We start from the raw sequence: 27,993 nt of genomic DNA on the forward strand, positions 1-27,993 counted from the left end.
TTTAAGGCTAACTGCGGGAAAAATTTGTGAATTGCGGGAATTGTGAAAAGCGGGAATTCTGGCTTTTTTGGAAATTGAATTGGCTTTTTCCCGATTTTTTTTTGTGTTGTTAAAACTTAAGTACAAAATATGAAAAAGTGGCAGCTAAAAAGTTAGCTTTACGAACAAACCAGATAATGTAGCGACGTATCGATTGTTTTAATAGATATACGCTAATTTCATAAGTCGCTTAGTTTTTCCATCTCTATATAAAAAGTGCGCGTAAATTGTTAGCAAGTTCTAAAATGCCGAAGGAGTATAAACAAAAATGCCGCGATGTCTGGCTTAAAAGTGATGAATTTAAGGCATGGATTCGCAGGGATGACACAGACCTGCAAAGGGTTTATTGCAACTATTGCAAGACTACTATTACAGCTAAACTCAGTGATCTGCGAGCTCACGCTGCAATAAAGAAGCATACTAGTGTAAGCAAAAGATATTCATTTCTATTTATATTCATTATATTTATTTTAATATACAGAAACGGATTGCGAAGGGTCGGGAAATGCTGCGTCGACTATGAAGTGCCAATCAAATATCTGCAGATGATAGGAACTATTAGGTCTTACGAAAATAAGGAAGACCATGAAGAAATTGATCAAATTATGGAAATCTTTTAAACAAAACTGAACTTATTAAATTTTTATATTTTTTGAAATTTTTTCTATTTTTTATACATTTGTTTCAGCTTTTTTTTTGGATTTTTTTATAAATTTTTAAAGCTTTTTTTTCACTTCTCCCGTCAAAAACAGCTTTTTTTGTTGGTCAAAAGTTGGCAGCACTGGCACTGATGCCAAAAAAACCACCATTTTTATAATCTGATCATACTGCCTTTCTGTCGCATATCTATCTTTACGGACTGTCGGATATTTAAAAAAATTTTATATTTATTGATATTTTGTATAATTAAAAAATAAAATAAAATATCATTTTAAAATATCGATATATTTTTTTCGTAATGATGGTAACATGAAAAAAATCCAGAAACATCGCAACATCGATATTTGGCAAACTAAATATTTCGATATATCGATATATTTTCAACAACCCTACTTGACAATTTTTTTGCAAAACATATAATTAACAAAAAACAACGTTGCGGATAACAAATTGCCAATAAAATACGTGGAAAACAGAGATCATGGTAAGTACTAGCAAATGCACATGAAACTGCAGCGGCGGCGTCTGTTTGCGAGCCATTTTCTTCAAATCCTATACCACAAAGCGTGTTAAATTTGCGCATTTTTTCGGTGCCTTCGAGTGACGTTGTTGTAATGTGCGGCAGCGGTGTCGGCAGCTGCAGGGGGAAAGTGCGCGATAGAATGGGTGGGGGCGCAGACGGCGGCAGTGGGAGCACCCCGTTGTGACCTTGCCGCCGCTTGGAGCGCCGACGTCTTTGTTGCAGGCGACCTACCGGAGTGTGTGTATCTATCCCGTACTTAACCCCACGCGCTCGCTCCTCCGCCGCTGAGGCCTTATCTGTAAAGGGAACGAATGTAACCATATGGTGATGGATTTACATGGACGTTGTATATTATTAAATTTTTATCACGGATTACGGGCAGTGGATAAAGTTGAAGTTGCATGCAAACAACAATTAAAAGACGATTATAAATCATAACAAAACCTTTATAGTCTCACTTTGTTTTCGATAAAATATCATAGCTTTTCCCTATCTGCATAAAACTTCTAAAACATTTATCCGTATAAATTCAAAGCAACAAGAGGGAGAGAGAGAGATAAAAAAAATATTACTTCACATGCCACCCAGAAAATATAAGGCTCAATAAATTGGAAAAAATGTAACAAAATTTGAATTAACCCCTTGTTTTTCATTTTACAGGGCAGCAACGACAGAGCATCAAGATCGCCGCGTTCGGATGATCAGCGCGAGATCAGCGACATGCCGGCCACCAAGAGATCGCGCTCCGACTCGGGTGAGTTTCCCATCTGTCCGTCTATAAATAACTAAGTATGATGGAATGATAACCGAGGAGGCGGTCCCAGAAACATGTTCAGTGTTTGGTTAATAGGTTAATCAACGATCAACAACAACAACAACAAGTCCCCGAGGAGCCGGCAAAATATTGTATTATATTTTTGGTTGTCTCTCTCTGAGCATTAAACATAAGCACATCTCTTATATTTTCTCTCCTACTTGTACTTCCACTCTACTCTTACTACTACTCTACTCTACTCCGTTGCATCTTAAGGGCAGCATCTGACGCCACTAAATAATCGGTTTTTCTTTTTGTTCTGCTTAAGTAATTGCAGACTTCATAAACGCACGATGAACTCTATAACTCAGACTGTGAGGTGTGAGGTGAGGTGAGAGTCAAACGAATCGATATCGCTATCGAGTTGAGAGTCAGTCTATCGCCGAAATCTAAAAAGGCGCGATACCAAAGTCGATAAGAAACAAGAAACAAACTATAAATATATGCAAATGAGTCGCGTAAAGTCAACGAATCGCCATAAACTAATCAAAAATGCATATATAACTATTATCTCTCTCTTTCTCTTTCTTCTATATCTCTCTTTTTTAGTTCTCGTAAGCGTTTTTTTCTTCTTTTAAGTTTGTTCCGCCTAAGACTAAGTTTTGTCAAGAGTCGAGGTCGAGCTCGATGTCGAGGTCGGTTATTGAGATCGAGAGAGAGACATGATGCCCAATTAGATAACTCCACTACTACCAACTACCAACAAAACAGCCCAACCAACCAAGAACATCGACATTAATCCGCTTCTAACCACCTCGCCATCACGTCGTCGTTCGTGTGCCGCCAGCTAGCTGCTGTTGGGGACTGATCCGGGCTCCTGATTTTGATTCCGATCCTGTCCTGTGTGGTTGCGCGCATTTACATTAAGTACCAATGAAATTATGTGTTTTGCCATAGCCTAGCCTAGCTTAGCCATTTCGTTGTTCCGATTAACCAAGCCAGACGGTCCGATACTGCCATATATGTCATATAGTCCAAAAGGGGGAACGAACGAACTCACTTCATTAGTCCCAGAACGATCTCAACGATCCCCAAGATCCGCACTAGAAATAGCACTGATTTCTCCTTCGACTGAAGCCCAGCCCGGGTGAGACGCCCAACCAATAACGAAGGGATTAACCAAGAGAGTAGCGAACATATAAGATCAGATCAGAACAGAACATCCTTTATCTGCATAGGTAGGGCGAAGGAGAACCTAACCAATTTAAACATATTGTTGCTCTTATTATCGTTTCAGCGTCTTGTTTTCTTTTTTTTATTTTTCTCTTTTTTATCACTCTGAGCAATGTAAAATGTGTGTGACCCTTCTTCAAGTCAATTACCACGCCCCCAACTCATGGAAATCGAATCGAAAACCGAAAACCGAATACGAAACGCACCTAAGGTCGCTTATAATTTCTAATTTTTATGAAAACTATACACATACGCCATAGCTGAGCACACTCACGGACGGAGGGTAATCCCGGAGCTGGATCCCCATGCGGGGTACTCTCCATCCTGCCGTGTGCCCAGTTCTAAAACAGCGCCGACGCCCAACAATCTGATGAGTCGGTGGATGTCCTATTTGTCCCATTTACCTATTATATCTACACTGCATCACATTCTACACACTATGTCTTTCAACAATTGCCTATCGATAAGCGTATATGTTTTAATTTGACGGGAGTTTTATCTTTTTTATTCTTGCATTTCACAGCCTCTCTTGATAAAAAGCGAAAAACACTGACAAAAACTCAAGACATAAGACCTCTTGCCTCCTAATAGAATCATAGCTATCTGACCTTTCTCATCAAAGAAATGTAATGTCTAGCTACTTAACTATATCGAATGTATATCGGGGCAAAGCCGATGACAGCATCGATAGAAACGAGCGTGCTCCGATACCCATCCGATCCGGTCTAATCCACTAGAAATATGGAGCCTACGCACGGGGATACGCCCACCCGACCCGTCTCTACTCTATTGATTAAACAATTTTTTTCTTATTTTTGTTCTTTTTGTCTTCATCTCTCTTGCAGGCAGCAGTCAGTTTTTGTCTTTTAAACTATTAAGATTTCAAAACCCTTTCTTGGACTCACATTTGTCCAACCGTTTTTGGAACCAAGATATTCAAAAAATCTAAATAACAAAAAAAAAAAATAAAGCAAAGAAAAGTCAAACCTGAAAAAACTCCCAAACAGAAACCAATTGCATAGAGCTGATGAACTCAAGCGTACTACTCCGCCCCCCTCACCCAGTATAAGATGCACTAATCCCTCTTCCCAATTCTAGGCAAGTCCACGGATTCGAAAATTCCCTACCTTTCGCAGCCCCTGTACGACCTCAAGCAAACGGGCGATGTCAAGTTCGGGCCGGGCACCCGCTCCGCCCTGCTAGGCCTCCTCGGTGGCGCCCTGCCCAAGCTCTCGTCGGAGCAGCATGACCTCGTCAGCAAGGCCAAGAAGTATGCTATGGAGCAGAGCATTAAGATGGTGCTGATGAAGCAGACCCTCGCACACCAGCAGCAGCAGCTGGCCACCCAACGCACTCAGGTGCAGCGCCAGCAGGCACTCGCTTTAATGTGCAGGTAAGAAACTGTTTCCGTGGCCTTTGGAGCTTAGAACTGGAGATTCTGATGCAAAACTCTTGAAATGTCTGGCGAAGATTGGGTCCCGCGGCTGTAGCTCCGCGTTACTGGAGGCAGGCGAAGGGGATCCAGTCACTGTGCGCTTTTAGCTGATAAGATCTGACTCCGACTTCCCTATTTACCATGCTGAATGTTGAAAAGAGTTAGCCCAACAAATAACTCCCTTGCAACTTCTTCTTCCAGAGTCTACGTGGGCAGTATTTCATTTGAGCTCAAAGAGGACACGATCCGGGTGGCCTTCACCCCATTTGGACCCATCAAGTCCATCAATATGTCGTGGGATCCAATCACACAGAAGCACAAAGGCTTTGCCTTCGTGGAGTACGAAATACCAGAGGGCGCTCAATTGGCACTGGAGCAGATGAATGGAGCCTTGATGGGCGGCAGGAATATCAAAGTGGGACGACCCAGCAACATGCCACAGGCACAGCAGGTCATTGACGAGGTTCAGGAGGAGGCTAAGAGCTTTAATCGAATCTACGTGGCGTCCATACATCCGGATCTGTCCGAGGAGGATATCAAGAGCGTCTTTGAGGCCTTCGGGCCTATTCTTTACTGCAAACTGGCTCAGGGCACATCCCTGCACACGCACAAGGGCTACGGCTTCATTGAGTATGCCAACAAACAGGCCATGGACGAGGCCATAGCCAGCATGAATCTCTTTGATTTGGGCGGACAGCTACTGCGGTATGTTTCCTTATTAAGCTAACCGATTTAATTGCTATATTTCTCATTATTCTTTCAGAGTTGGTCGTTCCATTACCCCGCCAAACGCCTTGGCCTGTCCCACAACGAACTCCACAATGCCCACAGCAGCTGCGGTGGCAGCCGCAGCGGCGACGGCCAAGATCCAGGCCTTGGATGCCGTAGCTAGCAATGCGGTGCTGGGTCTGTCGCAGAACACACCTGCTTTGGCAGCCGGAGCAGTGGTCACCAAGGTGGGAGCTATGCCGGTAGTTTCGGCCGCCACATCAGCAGCTGCCCTGCATCCCGCTCTGGCTGTTCAGGCAGCTCCAGCAGCAGCTCTTTTGCCGCCGGGCATTTTCCAGGCACCTTCCGCCGTGGCACCTAGCCTGCTGGGAGTGCCAGCCGGACTGCAGCCTCTCCAGGCGGTGGCACCCACTCTTCCGCCACCCGCTCTGCTTGCCACGCCCACGCTGCCCATACCTGGAGTTGCTGGCGGCGGTGTTGGAGCTGTCGGCGTACTGCCCACATCGGTGGCCACTTTGGCCGCTGCGGTGGAGGCCAGCAATGGTGCAGCAGTCGCAGCTCTCTCGGCAGCTGCCAATAATGCCGCTGTAACGGCGGCCAACCTCTCGGAGAACATCAAAAAGGCGCACGAGAAGCAGCAGGAGGAGCTGCAGAAGAAGCTGATGGACGAGGGCGATGTGCAGACACTGCAGCAGCAGGAGACTATGTCCATCAAGGGCCAGAGTGCCCGCCAGCTGGTGATGCAGCGTCTGATGCGGCCTCAGGACTCGCGAGTGATCATACTGCGGAACATGGTCGGTCCCGAGGATGTGGACGAAACGCTGCAGGAGGAGATCCAGGAGGAATGCAGCAAATTCGGCACCGTCAGCCGAGTGATCATATTCAACGAGAAGCAAACGGAGAACGAGGACGACGACGAGGCGGAGATCATTGTGAAGATATTCGTTGAGTTCTCGGCCGGGGCGGAGGCCTTGCGCGGCAAGGAAGCGCTCCACGGACGATTCTTTGGCGGACGAAGGGTGGTGGCTGAGCTCTATGACCAGGGAATTTTCGATCAGGGCGATCTGTCCGGCTAGAAGGAAGGTGAAGGAGAAAGGAGTCCTGACCTTGGTTTGCCCTTTTTTACTTAGCACCTAAAACGATGAAAATCGATGCACGATTATTTATTAACGCCAGTCCGCGAACGAAAAACTTACGTTGGCAGCCAGACTATGATAAAGATTATGATTACGATGAGATGATGATTATTCTGCAACGCAGTGATTTAGATTTAAAGTTAGAGAAGATCCCCTGACCTGTAAAGTGTTTCGATTTTGTATTATTTCATGCCCAGAGACTACAAGGAAATAATAATACACAAATATAACAATCCCCCCAGCAAAACACACCCAAGCAATGGAAAACTAATTTAACATTTGATTTATTTCGGCGCTTAACCTACACAATAAAATATAGTTTTCCGATTAAGAAATTCGGTTGTATATTAATAGAAGGATAAAAGGGAATAGGAACACAAACAACATTTATAATTTCACAATTATTCGAAATCATTTAATTATCGTTTGTTAATATAGTTGGTTAATAGAAATTAAAATTCCCGCCCGCTTCTCGGCACTACGTTTACCAACACTTTCTATATTCGGTTTGCCGCTGTTTAGGTGACCTTAATTTCCCCACGACACAAAGTCAAATCTGACGGGGAAAAAACTAGCTTTAAAAATATAAATATACCTATCGATGTACGATATGCGATAATGTATCTAAATCGCCTCTGCACGTTAAAATAAACATCGATGTATCGTCTTCTCCAGAAGCAATCGATGTTCGCAGTCGTACAAAGAAAATAGAAATCAAAATAATAATGAAGTGATATTCTCCACGAAAAAACGCGACAAATTGTATTTGTGGGCGCGTATCGAGTGCCGGGCCAACACGGGACAACACGCCGCGCACAGTGCAGTTTGCCGTAACTCGAAACGCGGATGCTGGCAGGCAGAGACACACAAAGACAACAGCAGCGCAGTGGCAAGAGCAAACGCAACGCAAAAGGCAGCAAACACAGCAAAGCAAAGAAAACGCAGAAAGCAGCAAGGGACTTTTTTTGGAGGCTGCTACTGCCGTTTGGGGCTACATTAGGCAATAAAAGGTACAGAACGCGTGGAGATCGCGGGATTGGATTGGTAAAAATACTCGGACAGCTGTTCGGAATTGTGTGTGTTCATTCGACTCGCTTCGGCTCGTTTCGATTTGTTCAGGCTTTCTCGATATTCATTAATTCTCCTTGATAAGCCACAGACATAGTGACGCTTTTCGCTTTTTATTGTGTTTTTTTTCGTGCTTTTTTTCAACAACTACGACGCACCCACACACACAGCCTCACACAGAAGTTGGTTGTTTGTTGGCATTCTCCGATGTGCTTGGATCACACAAACTTGAATTAGCCAGCGCATTCCGTATTCATATGTACATACAAACGACTTCTGTTTTGTTTTGGTTCTCTTATGGGCACCTTCCGTCAGTATAATCCGGAGTCCCTATCTCGGATGCCATTATGTAAGGTTTGGCTATCAGACTTCAAGAACACGAATCAGATTAAGCCCAGCGACACGTGCCCAGTGCGGTGGGCAGACGAAGTCTGGCCAGGATTGACCAGTCATCCAGCGGAATTTGCGTATAGGGCAGATTTCAATTAGAGCTCAAGCCTCTTCTTACTCTTAATGTGACTTGCACTCCTTGCAATAGGTTGTATAAAGGTTTTAAACGAACCACTACAAATTTAAATATTTACAGGTATTAATACACCTTGAAACATACTCTTCTTCTAAGAGAATTATTTACATATTGTTCAGTAAGCTGTGTGATCACTTTCTCAATGTCCGTTTAAGCCCAACTAATTTATTTATTTGGCTTAAAAGATATAACAAAATATATATGAGAACAACTTTATGCGAGTAAAAGGTGGTGAATACTTGACGTTTCCTATTTTGCTATCTAATTAAATTAGAACGTCTCTGTTTTAATTAAATACATATTAATTACGGACCATCTATCAATAATTTCAAACAAAATTGAACAAAATGATGTCATAATATTAAGATTTTATAACAAAGCCCCTGTAACTTGTTTGTAATCATATTCATACGTTGGACTTTAGCTTTTAATTTACCTTAAAGATTACAAAAAAAAAGTTATTCATACAAATTAGTCCACAATCACACATCAATTAATCCCACAATGCCTTAGAACAAGAACAGAATGGACATTAATATTAGCTTAAACAATATTTATTTATTTATTTATATAAAGCCCAAAGCAGGATAGTGCTTTGGAGAAAAAAGAACTATTGATATCAAGATGGATTCACTTCTCTTTTTGCATCGCTATGTTTTCAGACACCATCATTGAGCACAAAATTTGTGGCCCAAAAATGAGCTGCAAGGTGCGGCTGATGGAGGATGGGTCGCTGGACGAGGAGCCACTAACCCTAAAGGAGATCGCCTACCAGAAGCTATGCAACAACCTGGACATCATCAGTGGCCTCCGTCCCGATGGCCAGCGCTGCCTCAACTCGGGAATTGTCCTGCCCAACGAGATCTGTGACGGCTTCCTGGAAAACTATCAGCGCTTCAACCGACCACTGGACGACAGCGTCATCTGTCTCTTCGAGGACACGCAGCGCACATCGCTCAAGATCGTCAATCTGCGCAACAGCACGCTAAGCAGCATTGGTGAGAGGTTTTTCCTTTTTTATGTCACTCTGAAATGCATATCACCTCGTAGGGGTTTACAATCTTAAAGCTAAAATTTAAGGAGTCATTTGTCTTCAATATTGTAATAGCATCATATAAGATGAGAATAAGAATTTGTTATATTTTGGCTCACTGATCACGAATCTTCCGTTTTGTTTTGGTACCATTACGTCAAGATTTCCTCCTAACCTCAAAACCATGGTAGATTTTAAAACATTTAGTGCTCGTTAGTTTATATAGTTCAGATTCGTGACCATGGTAAAACCATAGACGGTATAATACATAAAATGTTTAACGACAAATATTTAAAATATTTTGTATCCTTGCAGGCCTAGAGACCTTGATGCGCCACAAGCTATTCGCGCTGTCCATGTGGTACTGCGACACGATCACGGTGCGATCTCACCACCTGCTAGCACACTACGGCGACAGCTTGCGCTCGTTGGAGCTGGGAATCAGTTCCCATCTGCTGCAGTATGCGGAGCCTAACGAGAAAGAACCGGTGGACTTTCAGCTGACATGTCCGCATCTGCGGCGTTTGGTTCTCAACGGCGTGGTAATGCACCACCGACTACAGTTCGCCCATTTGCATGATCTGGGGCACTTGGACCTCACGTCCTGTGTGCTGGCAAACTTCAGTTTGGAGGCATTGGGTTCGCTGCCCAACTTGCACACGCTCATCCTGTTCAATGTGTGGCCCATTGCCAACCAGCTTCACGCCATCTGCTGCCTGCGGCGCTTGTGCACTCTTGACATATCCATCTCCAGTTCCGGTAGTGGGCAGGGCACCTACGACCTGCCCGACCAAACGCTGGAGATGCTGATGGACAACCTGAGACACCTGACTCACCTGGACATCTCGGGAACGAATTTGGCGGGTAACGGCGTAGCCACCAAGGAGTCGACGAGTGCCAGTGCTGTCGTACAGTCGTCCAGCAGCACCAAGATGGAACAGAATTTTGCCCTCACCGACATCCCGGGCTTGGCATCGCGCACTCAGCGTCCACTACAGTTCCTCGGACTCTATCACACAGCCCATTGGGCCTGCAAAAGACACGATATCCCTGCTCTGGAAGTGGCCGGAGATGCAAACGAGCAGCAGATCCTCACGGCAGCGCGGTATTATCACGACAGACCCGTGCTTTTGACAAGGGTGAATATGAAGTCTTGCCCAGATTGGGTTTATATGTAACGAAACGTGTGTGTGCTTCCATTTCTTAGGTACTTAATGACCTGTACCATCTGTTTCGCTTCGAGAACTGCAAGGACATACATACAGCGCTGGATGTAGTGCTCTCCGCCATGGATAGACACCTTAAGTTTAAGCACATGCAAATCTCCGGCAGGTGAGTGTAGAGAGCCCTTCGGTCGGGGACTTGCACTTTGAAAGTCGGAATATGATGCCATTCACTTCTAAACAATTTGTTGGCCTGCATTCTTAAAATCGATTATAATGTATCTTTTACTATGCCCAAAAATGCTCTTCTAGTGCCACATTATTCTACATTGTCAAGGGCAGAGACCGGTCAAAATTTGGAACTCTATTGCGGAACCACATCATTCGCACACTGCTCAACGGTATGGAGATGCATCTCACGGACGACACCATGTTACGGAATGGTTACCTCACACTCACCCAGTTCCACATGCCCGCCGATGTGGTTAGTAACAGAGTTCTGATCCACGATAAGAGCTGCTAAGATTAATCAATAACGTTTTTTCTAGCTCTTCGAGTACGAGCGGCTCATAAAGATCCTGCTTCACGGCGTCTCCAAGACGGAACAGGAGGGATTTGTTCAGCGCATTGCCATCTATCTGCTGAACACACTGGCATGTCAGGTGGACGGACGCCAGAAGCTCTTCTTGGGCGAGTTGGGAGTAGTTAGCGTGAGTTGAGCGTCTATTGGGCGTCCAAATCAAATATATATTAAGTATTTTATATGATATTTTATATATTATTCAATTTAAAGACTATGCTGACCCTGATCAAGGATCGCTTGACGCGCTCTGTCTTCGACGATGTGATGGAGGTGGCCTGGTCCACCATGTGGAATGTAACTGATGAGACTGCTATTAATTGTAAGAGATTCCTTGACGGGCGCGGCATGGAGTATTTCCTCAAGTGTTTACATGTAAGTTTTATTCTAATTTGATTCGTCAAAGCTTATACCTGGACGGGGATTTAATAAGTATCTCCATCTTCGATTGTTGGATTTTAATTCATTTCATTCTATCTTAAAAACAAATCAACTCCTTGATTTCACAAAGAAAATCTTTTTATTAAGATTCTTGTAAATATAATCCTTTTTTTCCGTCACACCGCAGACCTTTCCGGACCGTGACGAGCTGCTGCGTAACATGATGGGCCTGCTGGGCAACGTGGCCGAGGTGAAGTGGCTCCGGCCAAAGCTGATGACCCAGGAGTTTATTGAGGTGTTCGCCCGCCTGCTGGACTCCCTGAGTGACGGCATCGAGGTGGGTGGATCTGATGCTAGTGCGAGTTTGCTGGCGAGAGTGCGGGAGGGGGAGATGGGCAGTGCTAACCATGCTAACCTGCGCTTCCAGGTCAGCTACAATGCGGCTGGAGTGCTGGCGCACATCGCCTCTGACGGAGCCGACGCCTGGACCATCAAGACGCCCAGTCGGGAGCATGTTCTGGAGCGTATGGTGGCCGCCATCCAGCGCTGGAACATCAAGAGCGAGCGCAACATAAACTATCGCAGCTTCGAACCGATACTGAGTTTGGTGCGATGCTATGAGACGCCCCAATGCCAGCACTGGGCCGTTTGGGCTTTGGCCAATCTGACGCAAGTGAGTTGCTGCTTCTAGGAACAATATATATACCCTACTTACATACTTTAACTTCCCGTCAGGTTTATCCAGAGAAATATTGCCAGCTGGTGGAGCAGGAGAATGGCATCCAGATACTGAATGAACTCATCGAGCACGAGACGCCCTACAGCGAGATTAAGCGCATCGCCCGCCTGGTCATTGAGCAGTGTGACGCCGGAACGGATCGCATGGTCGAGGGCTAAGCACACCGATTGGTTGTAGGATAACTTAGCTGTAGACTTTGAGTTTGTTGTAATGTTTTTTTTTTCTCGTTTGCTTCCGTCGTTTCCCGTTTTGATATTCAAATTCAGTGTTGTATATCGTTGGAGAGAATTTATCGTGATTTTGATGATCTTTTCGAGACCAAGTTCGCGAGAATAAGGAGATTATTCTGAAACACCACAAGCAAACGGAAAATATTCGATTATATATATATGAATGATAGATTATACATGTATATGATGTATCCTTTCCTTGTTGTAAGCCAGAGCTCTAATAAGATCGCCAGAAGTGTAAATATTGTTAAAAACCGGAACCAGAAAGATAGGAGAAAGCAGCGGAAATAGTAGAAGGCTAGCAAGGTAACTGGAGATTAAAAAAGAATCCCTAAGAATTAAATTCGACCCGCGGATCGAGTGTTTATTCTCTAGATATACGGACATATATATACATATATAGATGAGTGTAAATGAATTTAATTGTTCGATCTGTTCCTAGATTTGTGTTCATTCTTCAAAGACCACCTATTTTCGCCTTCGTTCGCATCATCCACCTTCGCTGCATGGAGAATCGTTCTATATAATCTAGCTCTATAAACTAGAACCTAGAACTAGAACCCTAGACTAGATCGTAAGCAACTGTAAATAATTGCGTTCTCCGCTTGGCAGTAATAATATTTATAATAACACTGTACGTTATCCATTAGTTACCTTATGTTATCGTATGTATATTTAGTTTGATTCATAAGCGACATCACGCCTGTGTCTTACACAATAATCCTTACCACCACCTTACCATACATTTAACCAACAACAACTGCATCACCCGCTACAACTCTTCGAGGCCTCTCTTCCCTCTGTTGCTTAATTTCGAAAATTACCATGTTTTTACTATTTAATTTTAATGATTTAAAAAAAAAATATTGAGTTCTTTATTCAAAATCGAATCTTAAACCTTGCTTGATTCATATTGATTTCCTTTTAATTGATACCTATTTATGTGATCAAAGGTCGTAATTATGTGTTTAAATTTAAAATTGTTTGTGAAAACTCAGTTTTAATAATATAATTATTTTTTGTTTTGTATTAAGTTCGTTCAACAAACTCTTCTTTAAAAAATATATCATCACAGTGCGATCAGCAACCATGTAGCAGAGTGTTGAGTGGGGCTTGGAGAGAGCATTCTCTTCTTCCTTCGTCTTCATATGTATGTGGTATGTGTAAATTTCAATAAAGCTGCATCTATGTAACCGTTCGAAATTGCGGTAGTCGAAGTTCGTGGTGTTTCGCGGGGGTGAACGAGAAAGAGCAAATGCCAACGGGTTGGAAATGCCTTTCAGTAACTGCGCATGTCCGATGGTGCTCATCTATCCCTTTCCACCAAGAGCGGAGAGCGAGCCTGGCAACCCTTGCTCGCTTTCACTCACACTCTTGATTTTCCGTTAGTTGTCACTTTGCCGGTGGAAAGTTCGCATGTTTGTTGTGCTGCGTGGACGTAAACGTGCAATTTATAAATAAATATACATTATTTGTGAGTGAAAAATTAAAAGGTAAATGTCTGAAATATACAAGAAACCGAGGAGAGGCATTCAATGAAGTTATAGCAAAACTGAGGCGGGAGCGAAAGCAACAAAGAATGAAAGAGCAACCCCAAAGCAAAGCAATTTACTGTTCTTTGGTTGGAAGGAAAGAAAAGACAGCGAATTTCATTCACTCAATGAATGCCAATTGCCAAGTTTAATTCAACAAAATCGAAACTAAATATTTCCGGCAATTGACAAGGCGTAAACAAAGTGCAAAACAATTGTTTGTCCGACTCCGGATTCTGCGCAGTTTCCTTATCCCTCCATCCCTCTTCGCAAAGAGGCCTGAATAACGTCAACAAGGAAACTAGCCTGGATCAATAACCTTCTTATCAACGAGCCCAGGGAAGGTGGTAAGTCTGGAGGGGAAGCCGTTACCTTGGCAATCAAAACAAAGGGCAGGAAAAACATGGGCAAAAAGGAGAAGGAAATCTGTATGCCGGGCATGAAATAGACTAAGGTATTGATTACCGGCTTTAGCCTATGATTATCCGGAATATTTTCTCGGCCCGCGGAGCAGTGCAGCAATCTCAAACACGACAAATTGCAACAACTAATTTCCACAGGCCACAAACAATAATAGAACTATAAATAAAAGTGGTTCGCCTTGCGCGGGAATCGAACCGCTGACAACAAATTAGGCGGGCACCTCAACGCGCTCGACCAAGACGGTAGCAACGGGAACTTCTCCCAATGTTTACCTAAAACGAACCCGCAAGAGCTTTGTCAAAAGCTCTCTCGCTCTCTTGCTCTCTTTACGGAAAGCGCTGCATAGTGGGTCCAATTGAGGCATTGAGCAAGTAAAACTGATTGAAAATGATAAATAATTGAAATAAATAGAATATACTGAGTAAATCTTGTTTGCTTCAGCTCCATATCGCTACCATCACTGCCAGAGTAGCCTAGATCCCACAAACCAAACCTGGAGGATAGATATAATCAACAGGATGTGGCCCGGCTCCGAGCGTGGAAGCTCGCGGGCACTAGAGTTCCCGACCAGCCAGCAGAACGCCGGCGGTAGTAGCCAACAGGAGACGCTGGCCGACATCGAACATATATCCACCATAGCCGGATCTTTGGCCTCCATTGGCTCGATCTCGCACACCCAGATGCGTTATGTAAGTTACCTAAATGTAGAAAAAGTATATTTTAAATTGGATTTGCCTTCTAGCAATGCACCAATGATGCCGGCTATGACACGGAACACACTTCCCTCAACTCGGATTTTGATGAAATTGAACTCCGCAGGGAGTTACTGAGAGATGTAAGTACAAAATAGGCGATGATCTCATTGTTGATACCAGAAGGAGTCGTCTTAAAGTTGCAGTTCATCAAGTTCAAAGATATTCATTACTAACTTTTTATCTCTCTTCCCCCTCAAGAAATGGAAACTACTCTTTGATATGGTGAGTACCATGATTGTCCATAGATTGTCTGCAGAATCCTTAAAAAGTCACCTCAAATTTCAGTTCGATCCGGAAGGTTTCGGCGAAATCTCCTTCGAGGAATTTATTCTGGCATTAAGATCACCAGAGTTCTTGTCCCAAGTGCCTATGAACAAAAGGGAGCTGCTGCTGGAGCGGGCCAAGAAGGCGCAACTGCCCACAGGACCGGGCTACGTGACGTTCCAGGACTTTGTGAATGTGGTAAGTGGTGGTGGTGGTGGAGGGGGCGCCGCAATTACAATGGCCAACTGGTCAACTTAACCGGGTAGCCATACAGCCCGAGTGTATATAGGTAGGTTTGCTTCTCGGGCTGCTGCTCATCAACAGCAAACTCGATTTAAGTGCAAACACAGGTGCAAAGTACTCGGTCCCCGGACACGACCACGGCCACCACGGCCAGAGTGTGTGTAGGTAGGCTCGTGTTCAAACACTCGCAGGACAAGGCTTCTCCTCGTTCGTCCTGGCTGTTCGTCTCCCTTGTTTGGCAAATGCAAAAAGTGCGCTCGGCAAATAAATGCTACGCTTACAGCTCTGCACAGAGAAATATTCAAGGTTCTATCACAAATCCGCTAAATTTTCAGTGGAATATATGTTTTTTTTATTCCCGTGCAGAGTATTATTATTAAGTCAGAAGCTTATAACTCAGGAAGGAGTCATTTCCGGCCCTATAACCCATATATATTCTTGATCAGCATCAACAGGCGAATCTTTCTAGCCATCTTTGAGGCAAAACAATTTTTTCAATTTTTTTTTTTTCAAATTTTACAAGGGGTTAAAATGTTTAAAAATTTATAAAAATTGAACATTTTCTACATTTTAAATTGAGTATGCAGATTTGTAAACCTAATAAAAACAAACATAGGAAAGCTTTCCGAATTAAAATTAGTGCCTTTTTGACGTAGTTATGATCATTCTAAAATATGATTTCTGGCAAAATTGTGCTATAAAACTATAGATAAATATTTGCTGAAAATATGATATTATAATTCATTCAGAAGCTTATAACTCTGGAAGGAGTCATTTCCGGCCCTATAACCCATATATATTCTTGATCAGCATCAACAGGCGAATCTATCTAGCTATCTTTGAGGGAAAACTATTTTTTTTAAATTTTTTTCCAAATTTTACAAGGGGTTAAAATTAAAAAAAAAAAATTATAAAAATTCGAATTTTTTAATATTTCAAATTGAGTATGCAGATTTGTTAACCTAACAAAAACTAACATAGAAAAGCTTTCCGATTTAAAATTAGTGCCTTTTTGACGTAGGTATGTGATTTTTAAACTTTGATTTATAGAAAAATTATCATTTAAAAATATAGATAAATATTACTAAAATAATGGTATTATAATCTTAGTCAGAAGCTAATATCTCTATGAAGGAGTCATTTCCGGCCCTATAATCCATAAATATTCTTGATCAGCATCAACAGGCGAATCTTTTAAGCCATCTCCGGCCGAAAAAAAATTTTTTCAGAAATTTCCCATTTTTGTAAAAAAAGGAAAGGGGTTACATCATGAAAATTTGCGAAAATCGGCCAAAAATTCACATTTTAAATGGAGTATGCAGTTTTGTTAACCTGCTAAAAATAAACATACGGCCGCTTTTCGAATTGAAATTAATGCGTTTTTAGCTTAGTTATGAAAATTTTAAATTTTGATTTGTCGAAAAATTTCATATAAATAAATATTGTTAATATCGGTTTATTCAGTCAGAAGCCTAAAAGAAAGTGAAAAATTGATAAAAATGGGAAATTTTCTACATTTTAAATTGAGTATGCAGTCTTGTAAACCTAAAACCTAAAAACTAACATAGGAAAGCTTTCCGAATTAAAATTAGTGCCTTTTTGACATAGTTATGATCATTCTAAAATATGATTTCTGGGAAAATTGTGCTATAAAAATAAAGATAAATATCTACTACAAATATGGTATTATAATTTTAGTCAGAAGCGTATAACTCAGGAAGGAGTCATTTCCGGCCCTATAACCCATATATATTCTTGATCAGCATCAACAGGCGAATCTATCAAGCCATCTTTCGTCGAAAACAATTTTTTTCAATTTTTTCCAAATTTTACAAGGGGTTAAAATGTTCAAAAATAGATAAAAATTTGAATTTGTCTTCATTTTAAATTGAGTATGCAGATTTGTTAACCTAATAAAAATTAACATAGGAAAGCTTTCCGAATTAAAATTACTGCCTTTTGGCTTAGCTATGAGTTTTATAAACTTTAATCTCATAATTTAATAGTAGATTACAAGAGTATATAAAGTTCGGCTTCCCGAAGTTAGTTTCTTTTCTTGTTTTCTCATAATATATACTGTAAATGTGTATCTTTAACATCTTAGAAATACTTTAAGTAGGCATCTTAACTCGAATGATTTATAGATTAATATCAATTAGGTATAGGTTTTTTTCTCTGTGCGCGACAACTACAGCTCCTTCGGGCCACACCGTAACGCTTCGCTTCGCCGGACATTTGATTGTTTGTCCTGGTTACCTGGAGCTTTGGCTATTTGCCCTGATGTGGTCCGAAAAGAGTGTCCTGGGTGGATACCTGGCCACCTTGGGTATAAGCTTCGCTGCAGCTGCTCCAGCTGCTGAACAGAAGTGACTTCTTCGGGGGGAAAATAAAGCCCTTTTTCTCGGCTTTGCCTTTGATTGGCAATCCTATTGCATTTTGATTGATTCCCCCCAGTTGATTGGCACGCACACACACAGAACCGCACAAGACAAGCCGACACTCATGCATAATCAATTCGAGAGTGAATATTCCTATGCCTTCGCCTTGCTCGGTCGTTCGATTGTTTGCCAAAGTGTCCTTAAAGTCATGAATTAGCCAAGTCCTTTGCGTTTCTATTTGCCCTGTCCTTTGTGTGTGGGTGTATTTGTACGTAACGGTAATTGTGTATGAGGCCAAGCCCATTCTTTGCACAATGGATTTCCCAAAGACATTCCCATTCCCATTCCCCGGGACATTATTAGGTCCTTGTTTGGCCTGCTAATGCATTTGTTTCTCCCAATTGTGGGCTCCGTTTCCCCTCTCCACTCGCGCGCGGAATTCATATCTCCGGCAGCAATCTGGGATCCTTGTTGCCATCGTAGACAACATATTTCCACTTAATTATAAATTTCAATGATCTTCTGCTGGTCGGGCGAGGACCACGAGGGGATCGGCTGCTGCCGTTGTTGCTGCGGAATGCTGCGAACGATGTCGGAGCTGGCCATGTGCCATGCATAATGCAGAGCCGCCGCCGTGAAGAGATCCCGCTGCCCGGCTCCGGCTCCGGCTCCTTGGTTCCTCTGCCAGCTGCCAATGATTGTTGCCTCTGGCCAGCAGAAGCTCGCACGTGACAAATCCTTTTATGGCAGCGCACAGGGCCCGGGGAGGACCAGGCCAAGACCAAGGCAACGGCGACGCCACCGTGGGGCAGGGGCGCAGAAAGGCGCTATGTGTTGAACGTTATGACAACTGCAAGCACGAGGCTTGCTGGCGACTGTCGTTTGTCTCTTCCTCCATCGGAGATCTGACCAGGCTCAGATTCAGGTTCGGGTTCGGGCACAGCAGGCGACGGCAGCCGGTCAAGAATCAATCTGTGCGGGGTCCGACTATGAACGAACTGGGAATACTCTTCTACTGTTGCAGGATATAAATATCTTGTAGGTTGCATCATCCTTATTCGAAACTCTTGTTTGTTTTTGGCCTTTGACTCATATTTTTCCGAGATCATCACGGGCTTTTTATTTAAAAGTAATAAGCTTTTCGGCTGCAGAGTCCTGACTTTCCCCCTAAGCATGGGTTTCCCTGCCATCGAGGGTAGCCACTTTTAATTGCAGTCTGCGGTGGTGAAGGTGGTGGTGGGATCGGCGCAAAAAGGTGGAACGCCGCCAAGGAGCATTCTTGCATTAATCAGAAAGTCAACGGAGCTGCCAGGCATTCGATCATTCGAAAGCAATTGCGCACTACCGAGAGCTGGTGTGGTGGCATCCAGTCCGGCTGGCATTATCATAATCAGGAGACGCAGCTGGCAGACGCCGAAGCTCCAGGTTGCGAGACAAGGAACCGAGGCAACCAGCTGAACCTGTGCCAGTGCCAGTGCCTGTGCCTGTGCCTGTGCCGAGCACGCACCAAGAAATTCCAGCGGCTTGTCTTGAATGGGCCAGCTGCTGTTCTGGCTGTGGCTATGCCTCCTGCTCCTCCTCCTGCTACTGCATCTAAGATCAAGTTTATTGAATAAACATTGGGGCGATGCATTCAGAAAAAAACGTCGCATTAAAAGCCATCGAAATTCCTACCAAATTAATGCACACAAAAAAATCAAGGGAATTTTTTAGTATATCACATCACACTTTTCTATAAAATGCGCTTCATTTTTGTTTTAAAAACAAAAACTTCTTTATATAGGTAGGAAATAAAGCCTCCTCACCAAGCCTTACACTCTTACCCTTTGAAATCATACAATTTTTCATGTATGAAAAAAGCTATATGCTCTCTATATGGGACCAAGATTTTTCCTATACTGTTGTTCACCGCCGCGGTGGCGTCTGCCGCCCCTGATCTTCAGCTCCGATAGGCGGCGGAAATCAGATCAGATTCGGACTTTGGAGCGGCGACTTCGGCTTGCGCCCTGAAGTAGGTGCAAAATGCCTTGCGCCTCGGACTCGAGGGACGCCTGGCAGGCAGTCAGGCACAGGAAAACCTGGAGGCGATCTCGACGACGCGGTATTAAATCAATGCCAATCCATAAATGGCCTACGCGGCGCGCAGATTGGATTGGAATCTCTTGGCGATTCCATTATTTTGCAATAATATCGCGTAAATCGAGAGGGGACCAAAGAGCGAACACTTCTGGTTAATTATGAGGCGGCTAGTTGCTAATTCTTGACGGCAGCCAGCTGGCCTTAAAGAGTATCAATTATGATCGATTATGCTATAACAATATAACATAATACTGCCTCTATTTATATTGTCACAGTCGTAGAACACCTTGAACTCATTACTCGATCGAATTGTTCTTAGTTATCCTTATTCCATGCATTTTCCCTCGTCCGAATTATAAAAACAAGAGCATTTCATGTTTATACCGCTCCTGATGACCCGCCTCAACTCTAGAGTTGTGCCTTGAATTGGCTGCGCCGAAAATGATGTGGCTATGTTACACTTCTTTACCTCACTGCCGCTTATGGTGCTCCTTTGACCCACTACATCCTCCTGCTCCACCCCTTCGATTTGCTTGCTGACGATGTTTGGTCAATGGTCAATTTGGCAGCCGTTTATTTTGATTGTTGTGCATCCGGGGCAAGGATAACGATGTGCACACGAAATGGACCAGGACCACGGCGAGGACCAAGTCCTGTTCCCGTTCCCTGTTCCCTCCCTTTGGGTGCGTTGCAATATTTTTGCCATCGTCACGGAATTCCCCGATAAACAAGGCGGGAATGAAGGGGCTAACACATGAAGAGGACCCTGTGCAGTGCATCCTCTGTTTGGCATCCTGCGGCGTCATGTCCCGTTCACATATCTCGCAATGATCATTTTTGCATGTTTTCCACCTGCAGGTGTTGTGTGTGTGTTCCCATTTATATATCGAATATATGTATATGTATGTATGTATGTCCTATAATCCGCGCCACAAAATTTATCTGAAAGCGAGGAAATCGAATTTGGGTTCGTGGCTGCCGGAAGACCTGCAGCGTAATCCGGGGGAAGACACCAAAAGCACTTACTTCCGTCTAACACTTGTAGTTTGGCATTCGAATTAGAATAGATGTCCACTATTCACCACGCACTTTTAAAAAAGAACTAATTACGCTGAATAAATTTAAATGGGGTGCTCACACAGTACACACCTGACATTTACGACGACACCATAAAACCCGACCCAAGACTTAGCCCCTGTCCCGGGGTCAATGAATCTCCACAACTGTCAACTGCTTCTGCTTCCACTTTGCCTGCATTGCTCCTGGTCGAACTCCTCCTCATCCGTAGTAGCAGCAGCTCTTCAAGCTCAAGTGCGTCGTTTAATTGCGAGCGAAGGCGGAGGCGGAAGCGCAGGCACGGGGGTGCGCATCATTAACTTGCGACCCTCGGTGCGCTAATGAGACAACCCAGTGTCCAATTTTGATCACTGCGTACAGAGAACAACGCGTGGCTCGGGTTGGCACCTCCTCAATCCATCGCTCTAGCCTCACAGCTCTCGCCGGCAGCTGATTCCGGATTGCGGCTGCTCAGTGGGTTGGAAAACTCGCTGCGCTGCGCTATTTGATTGTACCCGAGCGATCCTATATCCGATTTCCATCCAGCACGCCCCTTCTTCGGCTGCTCGAGAAGAGCAAACAATGCGTGCGGTTCAAGTGGAAGTTGTTTTCGGCGACGAGTCCGCGGATCCTTGGCTGCTTGGCTCCTCGATGCCTTGTTCGTTTTTTTGTCGAGAGGCAAAATGGAGGCACAATTTTTGCCAAATCCTCAAACAAAGTGAGTCTCGCTGCCGAGTGAGTGCCTCGCGTGTCATTCCATTTCCGCTTTGCCATGAATCGCAAATCAAATAGCGGCGTGCAGACGTAAGGAGCAGCTGCCGGCGTCTCCTTGCTCCTTGCTCCTCGTTGCTTTTGCATACACCAAAAGAATTAGGTATTTTACAAAGAATATTACTAAATAGCTATTGTAAATGCACATATTAAACAAGACCCACTTAATAATCAAAGAGTGAGTTTGAATGCTTATTTCTTGAACTTCTACTCTCAATTATTTTCCCCGGTGCATACGCATATCCCTAATCTTGGCCCATATATAAAATCCCATATAGCTTTTGATTCGCAGCTCAAATACAAAAGGCAACGGGCGGGCGGTGACGGTTACTCTTACTCCGACTCCGACCGACTGAAGCTGGCTGAGTTCTCTTGGTACAAAAGACGGCGTCAAAGGCCAAGACAAGTCAAGGCATTTTATAGAACACTCACTCAGCAGCAATTCTGATTGCGATTGTGGATGGGCTGGGCCCTCGGCATATGTGTGTTTATTGTTCTGACAGCGACAGCGACAGCAAATACAGGAAACTGCAGAAAGGTGCAAACGAACTTCCGCTCCAAATCAGTTTTCGATTTGCTTTTTCCCTTTGCGCGCGTCGTCGTTGTTCTGGCTGCTTTCCATATCCATTTCAGCTGCTATTTGCACTTTCCTCGCCTCGCCTCCTTTTGTTTTGGCACGCGCATCTCCTGCTCCTGGAGGCAGCTGTGTCACCTGGAATGCAAATGGGAAAAGTGTGAGCAGAGCGACTTCTAGATTTACTGAATGCACTACACCTCTGTTTCATATCCACTTGGTGGCCCTAATCAATCATCATTCGCCTGGGTCAACGGTAGCCGAGGCGACTGAAAGCCTGATTACCCCGTAATTAGGCAACAGGATCGACACAGGTCCTGCAAAAAGGGAAAAGGCAAATGTGAAATTAATGAGTAAAAATGTGATAATTAGCCGGGACCCCCGAGGAGGAGGCCGACAAAGGCCAAACAAAAAACAATACCCATCCGCCACCATCCCGCATCCTTTCCTTCATCCCCGAGGCTAATTACACAGAGGCCAAATCATTTCGGGCCAGACAAGTGCATCCGTTTTGCTGTAATTGCCGTGTTTGTTTAAGATTCCACCAATGTGCCGGCTCCGACAGCAGCTCCACCTGAAGCTCTTCCCAAGCAATGCAAATTGAATTAGGTCTTGGCATAATATTGTCATTCAATTAGAGGATCCTGGGCCTCGACCTGGCACTTGGCTGGGCAGGCTCCAAGGTGTTTCTCCACAAGCAAACATCAACAAATCCAGACTTCGGTATCGCCTTCGCCTTGTCGCCTCTGGGCCCGCAAAATATGACATTTAATAAGCTGCCAAGGAAAAACAATAGCAATTGAGTGGCGACAAAGGTAAATTGTACATTTGCGGTTAATTGAGTGATGTTAGAATGACAGTTGTTGTCCTTTAGCAAATGTTATTTGATATAGGGAAGGCCGGGCTATAACTAATTTAGGTAATTAAAATTATGTGTTCAGATAAATATACCGATGTTTGCAGTAGCTAAAGGCTTAACAGTTCGCTAAATTCCTTCATAAGTACAAGAAACTATCCACAGACATCGTTGGCAACTTAAACTTTTCTTTATGGAAGGATTTATGTTCGATAACAAACAAATTTAGGTATTACTTGCAAGTAACTTGGACTTTTGATGGAGAATTTTTAGAAGGTTAAGACAGCCCAGCATTTCTGTTAATAAATAAGTCGTAACTAACTAAATGTCAACATTAAATACCTTTATTGAGTTGGAAGTGCTTCCTTTCTCTTCCTTATTGTCCTGATGTTTCGCCATGTCTAGGATTAGCCTTGGTCCTTCCATTAGCTGAGTGGGCGTACAGAAATGTTAATCGAATAGCACATTTAATAAGCTTGAAACCACGAGGATGTTTTACACGCTGCTCAGCCATGAAATAATGCCATTGGCCATGCACCATGGACATGCATTCCCTCCTTCTCCTCCGCCTCCTGGTCCGGCAGGCAGTCTATAAATATTGCTCAACTGTTTGGAATAAAAATGTCAACACGCCGGGTACGCAATGCATAATAGAGAAGGGCGCACACAATGCTACCACACCTCCGAGCCGAGCCGAGCTGGGTGGCGGCTGGTCAGTTGCCTAGCCCCGATAGGCAGCCACCGGAGCCACACCGCCGGAGGAGATGTCCTTTTTTGCGCATAGCCACAGGCTGCCTGTGTGTGTGTGCACTTCTGCTGCAACGGACGCAATTCAAAGGAATTTTTTTGTATGCTGCCCTTGGATATTGCCGCCAACAAAGTCATCTTTCCCTCGCCGCTCCTGCCTGACCCTGTCCGCTGACCCAATCCCGGGCGTTAAATGTTGTGCGACAATTTGTCGGCCTGCACAAAATGTGATTGAGGTGAATGCCGCACCAGCTGAGGTCACAATAATTGTATCGTCGTTTCCGAGGAAGAAACAATATACATACATATGTTTTGGTAAATTACAAAAGGGAAAACATTTAATATGTACATATGTATGTACATATATCCAATATGAATTTGACTGATATTGTATGTAACATACATATGTACTAGAATTTATACTAACTTGACCTCTGCTGTGGCGTATGCCACTGGCACTGTTCAATGCCCTACCCGTCCGTCCGTTGCCTACCTGGTGGCGTCCTGTGGTGCCGGAGCAGGATTCCTCTTGTCCTGTGACCAGGAAATGACATTATCAGCCGCAGCAGAAGCGACACACCTTCGCTGGGACAGAAGAATTTCAAAACTGCGGACCAGGCGGCGTTTTGCAACACTACAGTTTCAGACTAGCAAGTGGTTAGCTCCAAAAGTAGAAGCAGAGTGGAGAGCTTAGAGTGAAAAGAAACTTTGGCACGCGCTGCCGGGAAGTTAAAATCAATCGTTGTTCTCAATGTTCAGTGTTAATTGTGATTAACTTAAAAACGATAATGGCGACTTAATAAGGAACTTATAAAATAGAGCCTTTTCACCGCGTAAGTCGTTAACTGGATAAATTTAAGCCTTAAAACTGCAAAATCCCAGTGAGAGTGAGAGTTTACAGTTATTTAAGAGATCAGTGAGTGGAGTGCTAGGGCGTGCGAGCGGAATGGAACTAAAGGCTTCCACTGTCCGAGGAAACTTTTATCAATTAAATAAAATTTGATAATTGTGGGCATTAAAACAAGCGACTAACGCTGATTAACCCGGAATGGCGGAAGTAACTATTTTGTGCCCTCCTGGGGTCGTGTCAAGCTTAATTTGTGGCTGTTTTCTTTCGCAATCGTAATCGTGTATTTTAATTGCGTGTAGGCTTCATTTGGATGCCGCCTCCATCCACTCTTCCTTTCCCCTCGCTCTTAATTAAACACAATACACATTTTCCGCTTTTGCGATTTTTGTCCGTTTTAAGTCTGCTTTACTAACGTTGTTGGGCCAGCATCTCTGCTAACATCTTAATTACATAATAAACATAATTTAGTTTCGCCAGTCACACGCATAAAGATTTTGTTCATAATTTTATGGCTCGTTTATTTTTGGGCTTTTTGAGTTTTATTTCTGCCGATTTTCCTGATCTCGACGCCAGCAGCAACAGCAAAAGCTCTGGCCACGAGCAAGAGCGACAGCAACACACGCAGCGTGTGGTTTGTTTGTATGTGTGGGTGTCTCGTATCTTCTATTTTTCCATCTACTCCTTCCCTTCAATCACAGCAACAGCAGCCATCGAGTAATATTAACCTTTTTAGTGGTCGGTGGGGTTAAAATTGCACAGTAACGGTGAACGCCTGTTCCGGACTAACGAGAAACTCATGTTTGCGGGTTTTGATGCGCATATAGCACAGATGATCGGCGGGATCTATGTCACGAACGCAACTCTGGGCCAGCTTTAGGAAGCTGGAGTTCAGGTGCTTAATCACACCCTGGGCGGTGGTTAGATCAAACGAAGTATGGAGAAGGCTGTCCGTCGCATTCTCGGAGACAACGTATCCCTGGGCCTGCTCCATAATCCGATTGGTATTGTCCGCGTTACGGGTCACCACCTCTTCCATCGCCTTGTGAAAGTCTTTGGACATTTTTGGAAACAAATTTGAAAAAATTAATGGAAATAAGTACAACAATTTTATAAATGTATTTTTAAAATATTTTTTTGAAAATTGAGAGCAGTTTGAAGTTTCGTATTTAGATAAAATTCACGTTGGACTAAGGTTTTCTAGAGTTCTCACTTGACAAGATCGAGAATTTGATACAGGAGCCTACTGAGATCTTTGATTTTCCTAACACCTTTTATTTTAAGTAGACAATCCTTTTCGCCGTTGTTTTCCAGATGAGCGGTAAGCGTACTCGAAGCTTCAAATGCGCCGTACACCATCGAGATCGTGAGGTTTGCTCAGAGAACGACTTCCAGCTTGTGCTTAACGAACCGCCACTCTTTCGGAAAATGGTGCATGCCATTGCCATGGAGATCCTGCCAGAGGAGCGGGATCGCAAGTACTATGCCGATCGCTATACCTGCTGTCCGCCTCCATTCTTTATTATTCTGGTCACCGTAGTGGAGGTAAAGTCTTAAGATTGTCCCCTTACCCAAGTAAAGTAATCATTTAAATCCTCTTTTTTACGCAGCTGGGTTTCTTTATATATCACGCGTTGGTCACGGGTGAAGCAGCGGCGCGGGGACCCATTCCCTCGGACTCGATGTTCATCTACCGGCCGGACAAACGATATGAGATTTGGCGCTTCCTGTTCTACATGGTACTACATGCGGGATGGCTGCATCTCGGATTTAATGTGGCAGTGCAGCTGGTCTTCGGTCTGCCGCTGGAGATGGTACACGGTTCCACGAGGATAGCCTGTATTTACTTCTCGGGAGTGCTGGCAGGAAGCTTGGGCACCAGCATCTTTGACCCGGAGGTGTTCCTCGTGGGCGCCAGTGGTGGAGTCTACGCTTTGCTAGCCGCCCATCTGGCAAACGTTCTGCTCAACTATCACCAGATGCGCTATGGAGTGCTTCGATTGCTTCACATTCTTGTTTTCGGTGAGAATTTTAAATTACTTAACTTTGACTAAAAGTATAGCCCACTTTATTATTGCAGTTTCCTTCGATTTTGGCTTTGCCATCTATGCCCGCTATGCTGGCGAGGAGCTACAGCTGGGATCATCGAGTGAATTCCAGTCCATAGATCAGACTGAAACAGTGGTCGCTGTTTCGTTCGTGGCCCACTTGGCAGGAGCTATTGCCGGCTTGACCATCGGTCTGCTGGTCCTCAAGAGCTTTGAGCAGAAGCTCCACGAGCAGCTACTGTGGTGGATCGCCCTCGGAACTTACTCGGCACTGGTCGTCTTTGCCATAGCCTTTAATATAATGAATGGATTCGCCATGTTTAACGTTCAAGTGGAGAAAATACGCGTTACAGAAACGTATTTCAACGACTTTCAAGTGTAGGAGGATCCCAGGAGGATTACGATGATGAGATCAAGAATATCCATTATCTCATTTCGCTTAAATTTATGTTCATTGCGTTCCGTTGAAGTTTTTATTGTTTTCGGACGTCGATTAAGTTTTCCCGTTTCCCGTTTATTGTTTTGTTATAATCACGCTTTATCTGTAGAATCGGATAGGGCCGAGTAGCCTCTTTAGAACTATGCTTACGTGTATTTTCGGCGTTAATAATTTTTTTTCATTACTAGTTAAGTGACAACAATATTCAGTTGTAAGGGAATATTAATAACAAATGGAACTGATTAGGTGTGTAACATAATGCTCAAGGAATTCAACATTTATAAATATATATATATATACATATATATATACACATATATATATACACATATATAACTGCAGAATCAGAAGACTTTATATAGGAGATAAGAAAAAGGAAAACTCCACGAGAAGCTATAAAAATACAAATAAAAATATGCTTAAGGGCTAATAGAAACCGATATTGGCAATATATCTTCTAAATTTACAGGCCTTACAACAAATTGAGATAACTACCTCGATAAGTAATAAATAATATTTATATATGCAATCGATCAATTTTATAGATTGGTTTCAATTTAATATAGCCGGTATATAAACGAGCACTGCCAGCTTCAGATCAGTTAAGCACCAGTAGAGCAAAAAATACATTTACATATTTCGTATTTACACAGTTTGTTTTTGTAAATAAAAATAAATAAAACGAACGGAATACATTGCTGACCAAAAGAGATTTAACTTTAATAGGGGCTGCCAACTTGGTTTGGGATCGT

At 43.6% G+C, this 27,993-nt stretch overlaps 4 protein-coding genes and 1 long non-coding RNA gene across 34 annotated transcripts; 4 read left to right on the forward strand and 1 right to left on the reverse strand.

Moving 5' to 3' along the window:
* Positions 1-274: 274 nt before the first annotated feature.
* On the forward strand, positions 275-697 carry LOC147644688 (uncharacterized). The gene is made up of 2 exons (XR_015270155.1): positions 275-464; positions 521-697. It is a non-coding gene; the product is annotated as an uncharacterized LOC147644688 (long non-coding RNA).
* A 151-nt stretch (positions 698-848) lies between these two features.
* hfp (Poly(U)-binding-splicing factor hfp) lies at positions 849-6,844 on the forward strand. 21 transcript variants are annotated; one of them, XM_086825943.1, is made up of 8 exons: positions 1,139-1,183; positions 1,883-1,976; positions 2,314-2,362; positions 3,274-3,420; positions 3,733-4,248; positions 4,308-4,602; positions 4,846-5,349; positions 5,408-6,844. In XM_086825943.1, exons 6-8 carry the CDS (start codon positions 4,487-4,489, stop codon positions 6,447-6,449), a joined length of 1,662 nt encoding a protein of 553 aa, XP_086682069.1. In that variant the 5' UTR covers positions 1,139-1,183; positions 1,883-1,976; positions 2,314-2,362; positions 3,274-3,420; positions 3,733-4,248; positions 4,308-4,486; the 3' UTR covers positions 6,450-6,844. The 21 variants fall into 21 exon arrangements, with proteins under 21 accessions (XP_020801637.1, XP_086682058.1, XP_086682078.1 ...); XM_086825947.1 differs by lacking the exon at positions 3,733-4,248 and having other exon boundaries at positions 1,063-1,183; positions 2,305-2,367; XM_086825944.1 differs by lacking the exon at positions 3,733-4,248 and having other exon boundaries at positions 1,063-1,183; positions 2,305-2,362.
* Positions 6,845-6,981: 137 nt separating this feature from the next.
* Positions 6,982-13,446, forward strand: LOC110178818 (protein zer-1 homolog). Of its 7 annotated transcripts, none has more exons than XM_086825931.1 (11): positions 6,982-7,519; positions 8,766-9,101; positions 9,452-10,275; positions 10,344-10,468; positions 10,612-10,783; positions 10,848-11,009; positions 11,093-11,254; positions 11,448-11,597; positions 11,688-11,933; positions 11,996-12,172; positions 12,266-13,446. In XM_086825931.1, the coding sequence occupies exons 2-10, from the start codon at positions 8,801-8,803 to the stop codon at positions 12,155-12,157; spliced, it is 2,304 nt and encodes a 767-aa protein (XP_086682057.1). In that variant the 5' UTR covers positions 6,982-7,519; positions 8,766-8,800; the 3' UTR covers positions 12,158-12,172; positions 12,266-13,446. The 7 variants fall into 7 exon arrangements, with proteins under 7 accessions (XP_086682057.1, XP_086682056.1, XP_020801743.1 ...); XM_086825929.1 differs by lacking the exon at positions 6,982-7,519 and adding an exon at positions 7,644-8,331; XM_086825930.1 differs by having other exon boundaries at positions 11,996-13,446.
* A 127-nt stretch (positions 13,447-13,573) lies between these two features.
* On the forward strand, positions 13,574-27,949 carry stet (rhomboid serine protease stem cell tumor). 4 transcript variants are annotated; one of them, XM_020946086.2, is made up of 8 exons: positions 13,574-13,722; positions 14,626-14,873; positions 14,927-15,019; positions 15,138-15,161; positions 15,225-15,401; positions 26,069-26,299; positions 26,365-26,776; positions 26,835-27,949. In XM_020946086.2, the coding sequence occupies exons 2-8, from the start codon at positions 14,703-14,705 to the stop codon at positions 27,182-27,184; spliced, it is 1,458 nt and encodes a 485-aa protein (XP_020801745.1). In that variant the 5' UTR covers positions 13,574-13,722; positions 14,626-14,702; the 3' UTR covers positions 27,185-27,949. The 4 variants fall into 4 exon arrangements, with proteins under 4 accessions (XP_020801745.1, XP_086682079.1, XP_086682080.1 ...); XM_086825953.1 differs by having other exon boundaries at positions 13,621-14,108; XM_086825954.1 differs by lacking the exon at positions 13,574-13,722 and adding an exon at positions 13,986-14,105.
* On the reverse strand, positions 25,140-25,981 carry robl62A (dynein light chain roadblock robl62A). The gene has a single exon (XM_020946089.2). It carries the CDS (start codon positions 25,815-25,817, stop codon positions 25,503-25,505), a length of 315 nt encoding a protein of 104 aa, XP_020801748.1. The 5' UTR covers positions 25,818-25,981; the 3' UTR covers positions 25,140-25,502.
* Positions 27,950-27,993: the final 44 nt, after the last annotated feature.

This window comes from Drosophila serrata, unplaced genomic scaffold, assembly GCF_035046125.1.
Source record: "Drosophila serrata isolate PLE 108 unplaced genomic scaffold, ASM3504612v1 contig_116, whole genome shotgun sequence".
NCBI lineage: Eukaryota > Metazoa > Arthropoda > Insecta > Diptera > Drosophilidae > Drosophila > Drosophila serrata.

Excerpts from the sequence above, each read along its gene's own strand:
- hfp (XM_020945978.2), top strand. Across the intron at positions 1,977-4,307 it reads GAGATCGCGCTCCGACTCGG|GCAAGTCCACGGATTCGAAA; the intron begins GTGAGTTTCCCA and ends TCCCAATTCTAG. Across the intron at positions 4,603-4,845 it reads GCACTCGCTTTAATGTGCAG|AGTCTACGTGGGCAGTATTT; the intron begins GTAAGAAACTGT and ends TTCTTCTTCCAG.
- LOC110178818 (XM_020946083.2), top strand. Across the intron at positions 11,010-11,092 it reads GCGAGTTGGGAGTAGTTAGC|ACTATGCTGACCCTGATCAA; the intron begins GTGAGTTGAGCG and ends TTCAATTTAAAG. Across the intron at positions 11,934-11,995 it reads CTTTGGCCAATCTGACGCAA|GTTTATCCAGAGAAATATTG; the intron begins GTGAGTTGCTGC and ends ACTTCCCGTCAG.
- stet (XM_020946086.2), top strand. The coding sequence starts at position 14,703 with ATGTGGCCCGGCTCCGAGCGTGGAAGCTCGCGGGCACTAGAGTTCCCG. Across the intron at positions 15,402-26,068 it reads TCCAGGACTTTGTGAATGTG|ATGAGCGGTAAGCGTACTCG; the intron begins GTAAGTGGTGGT and ends GTTGTTTTCCAG. Across the intron at positions 26,777-26,834 it reads GCTTCACATTCTTGTTTTCG|TTTCCTTCGATTTTGGCTTT; the intron begins GTGAGAATTTTA and ends TTATTATTGCAG.
- robl62A (XM_020946089.2), bottom strand. The coding sequence starts at position 25,817 with ATGTCCAAAGACTTTCACAAGGCGATGGAAGAGGTGGTGACCCGTAAC.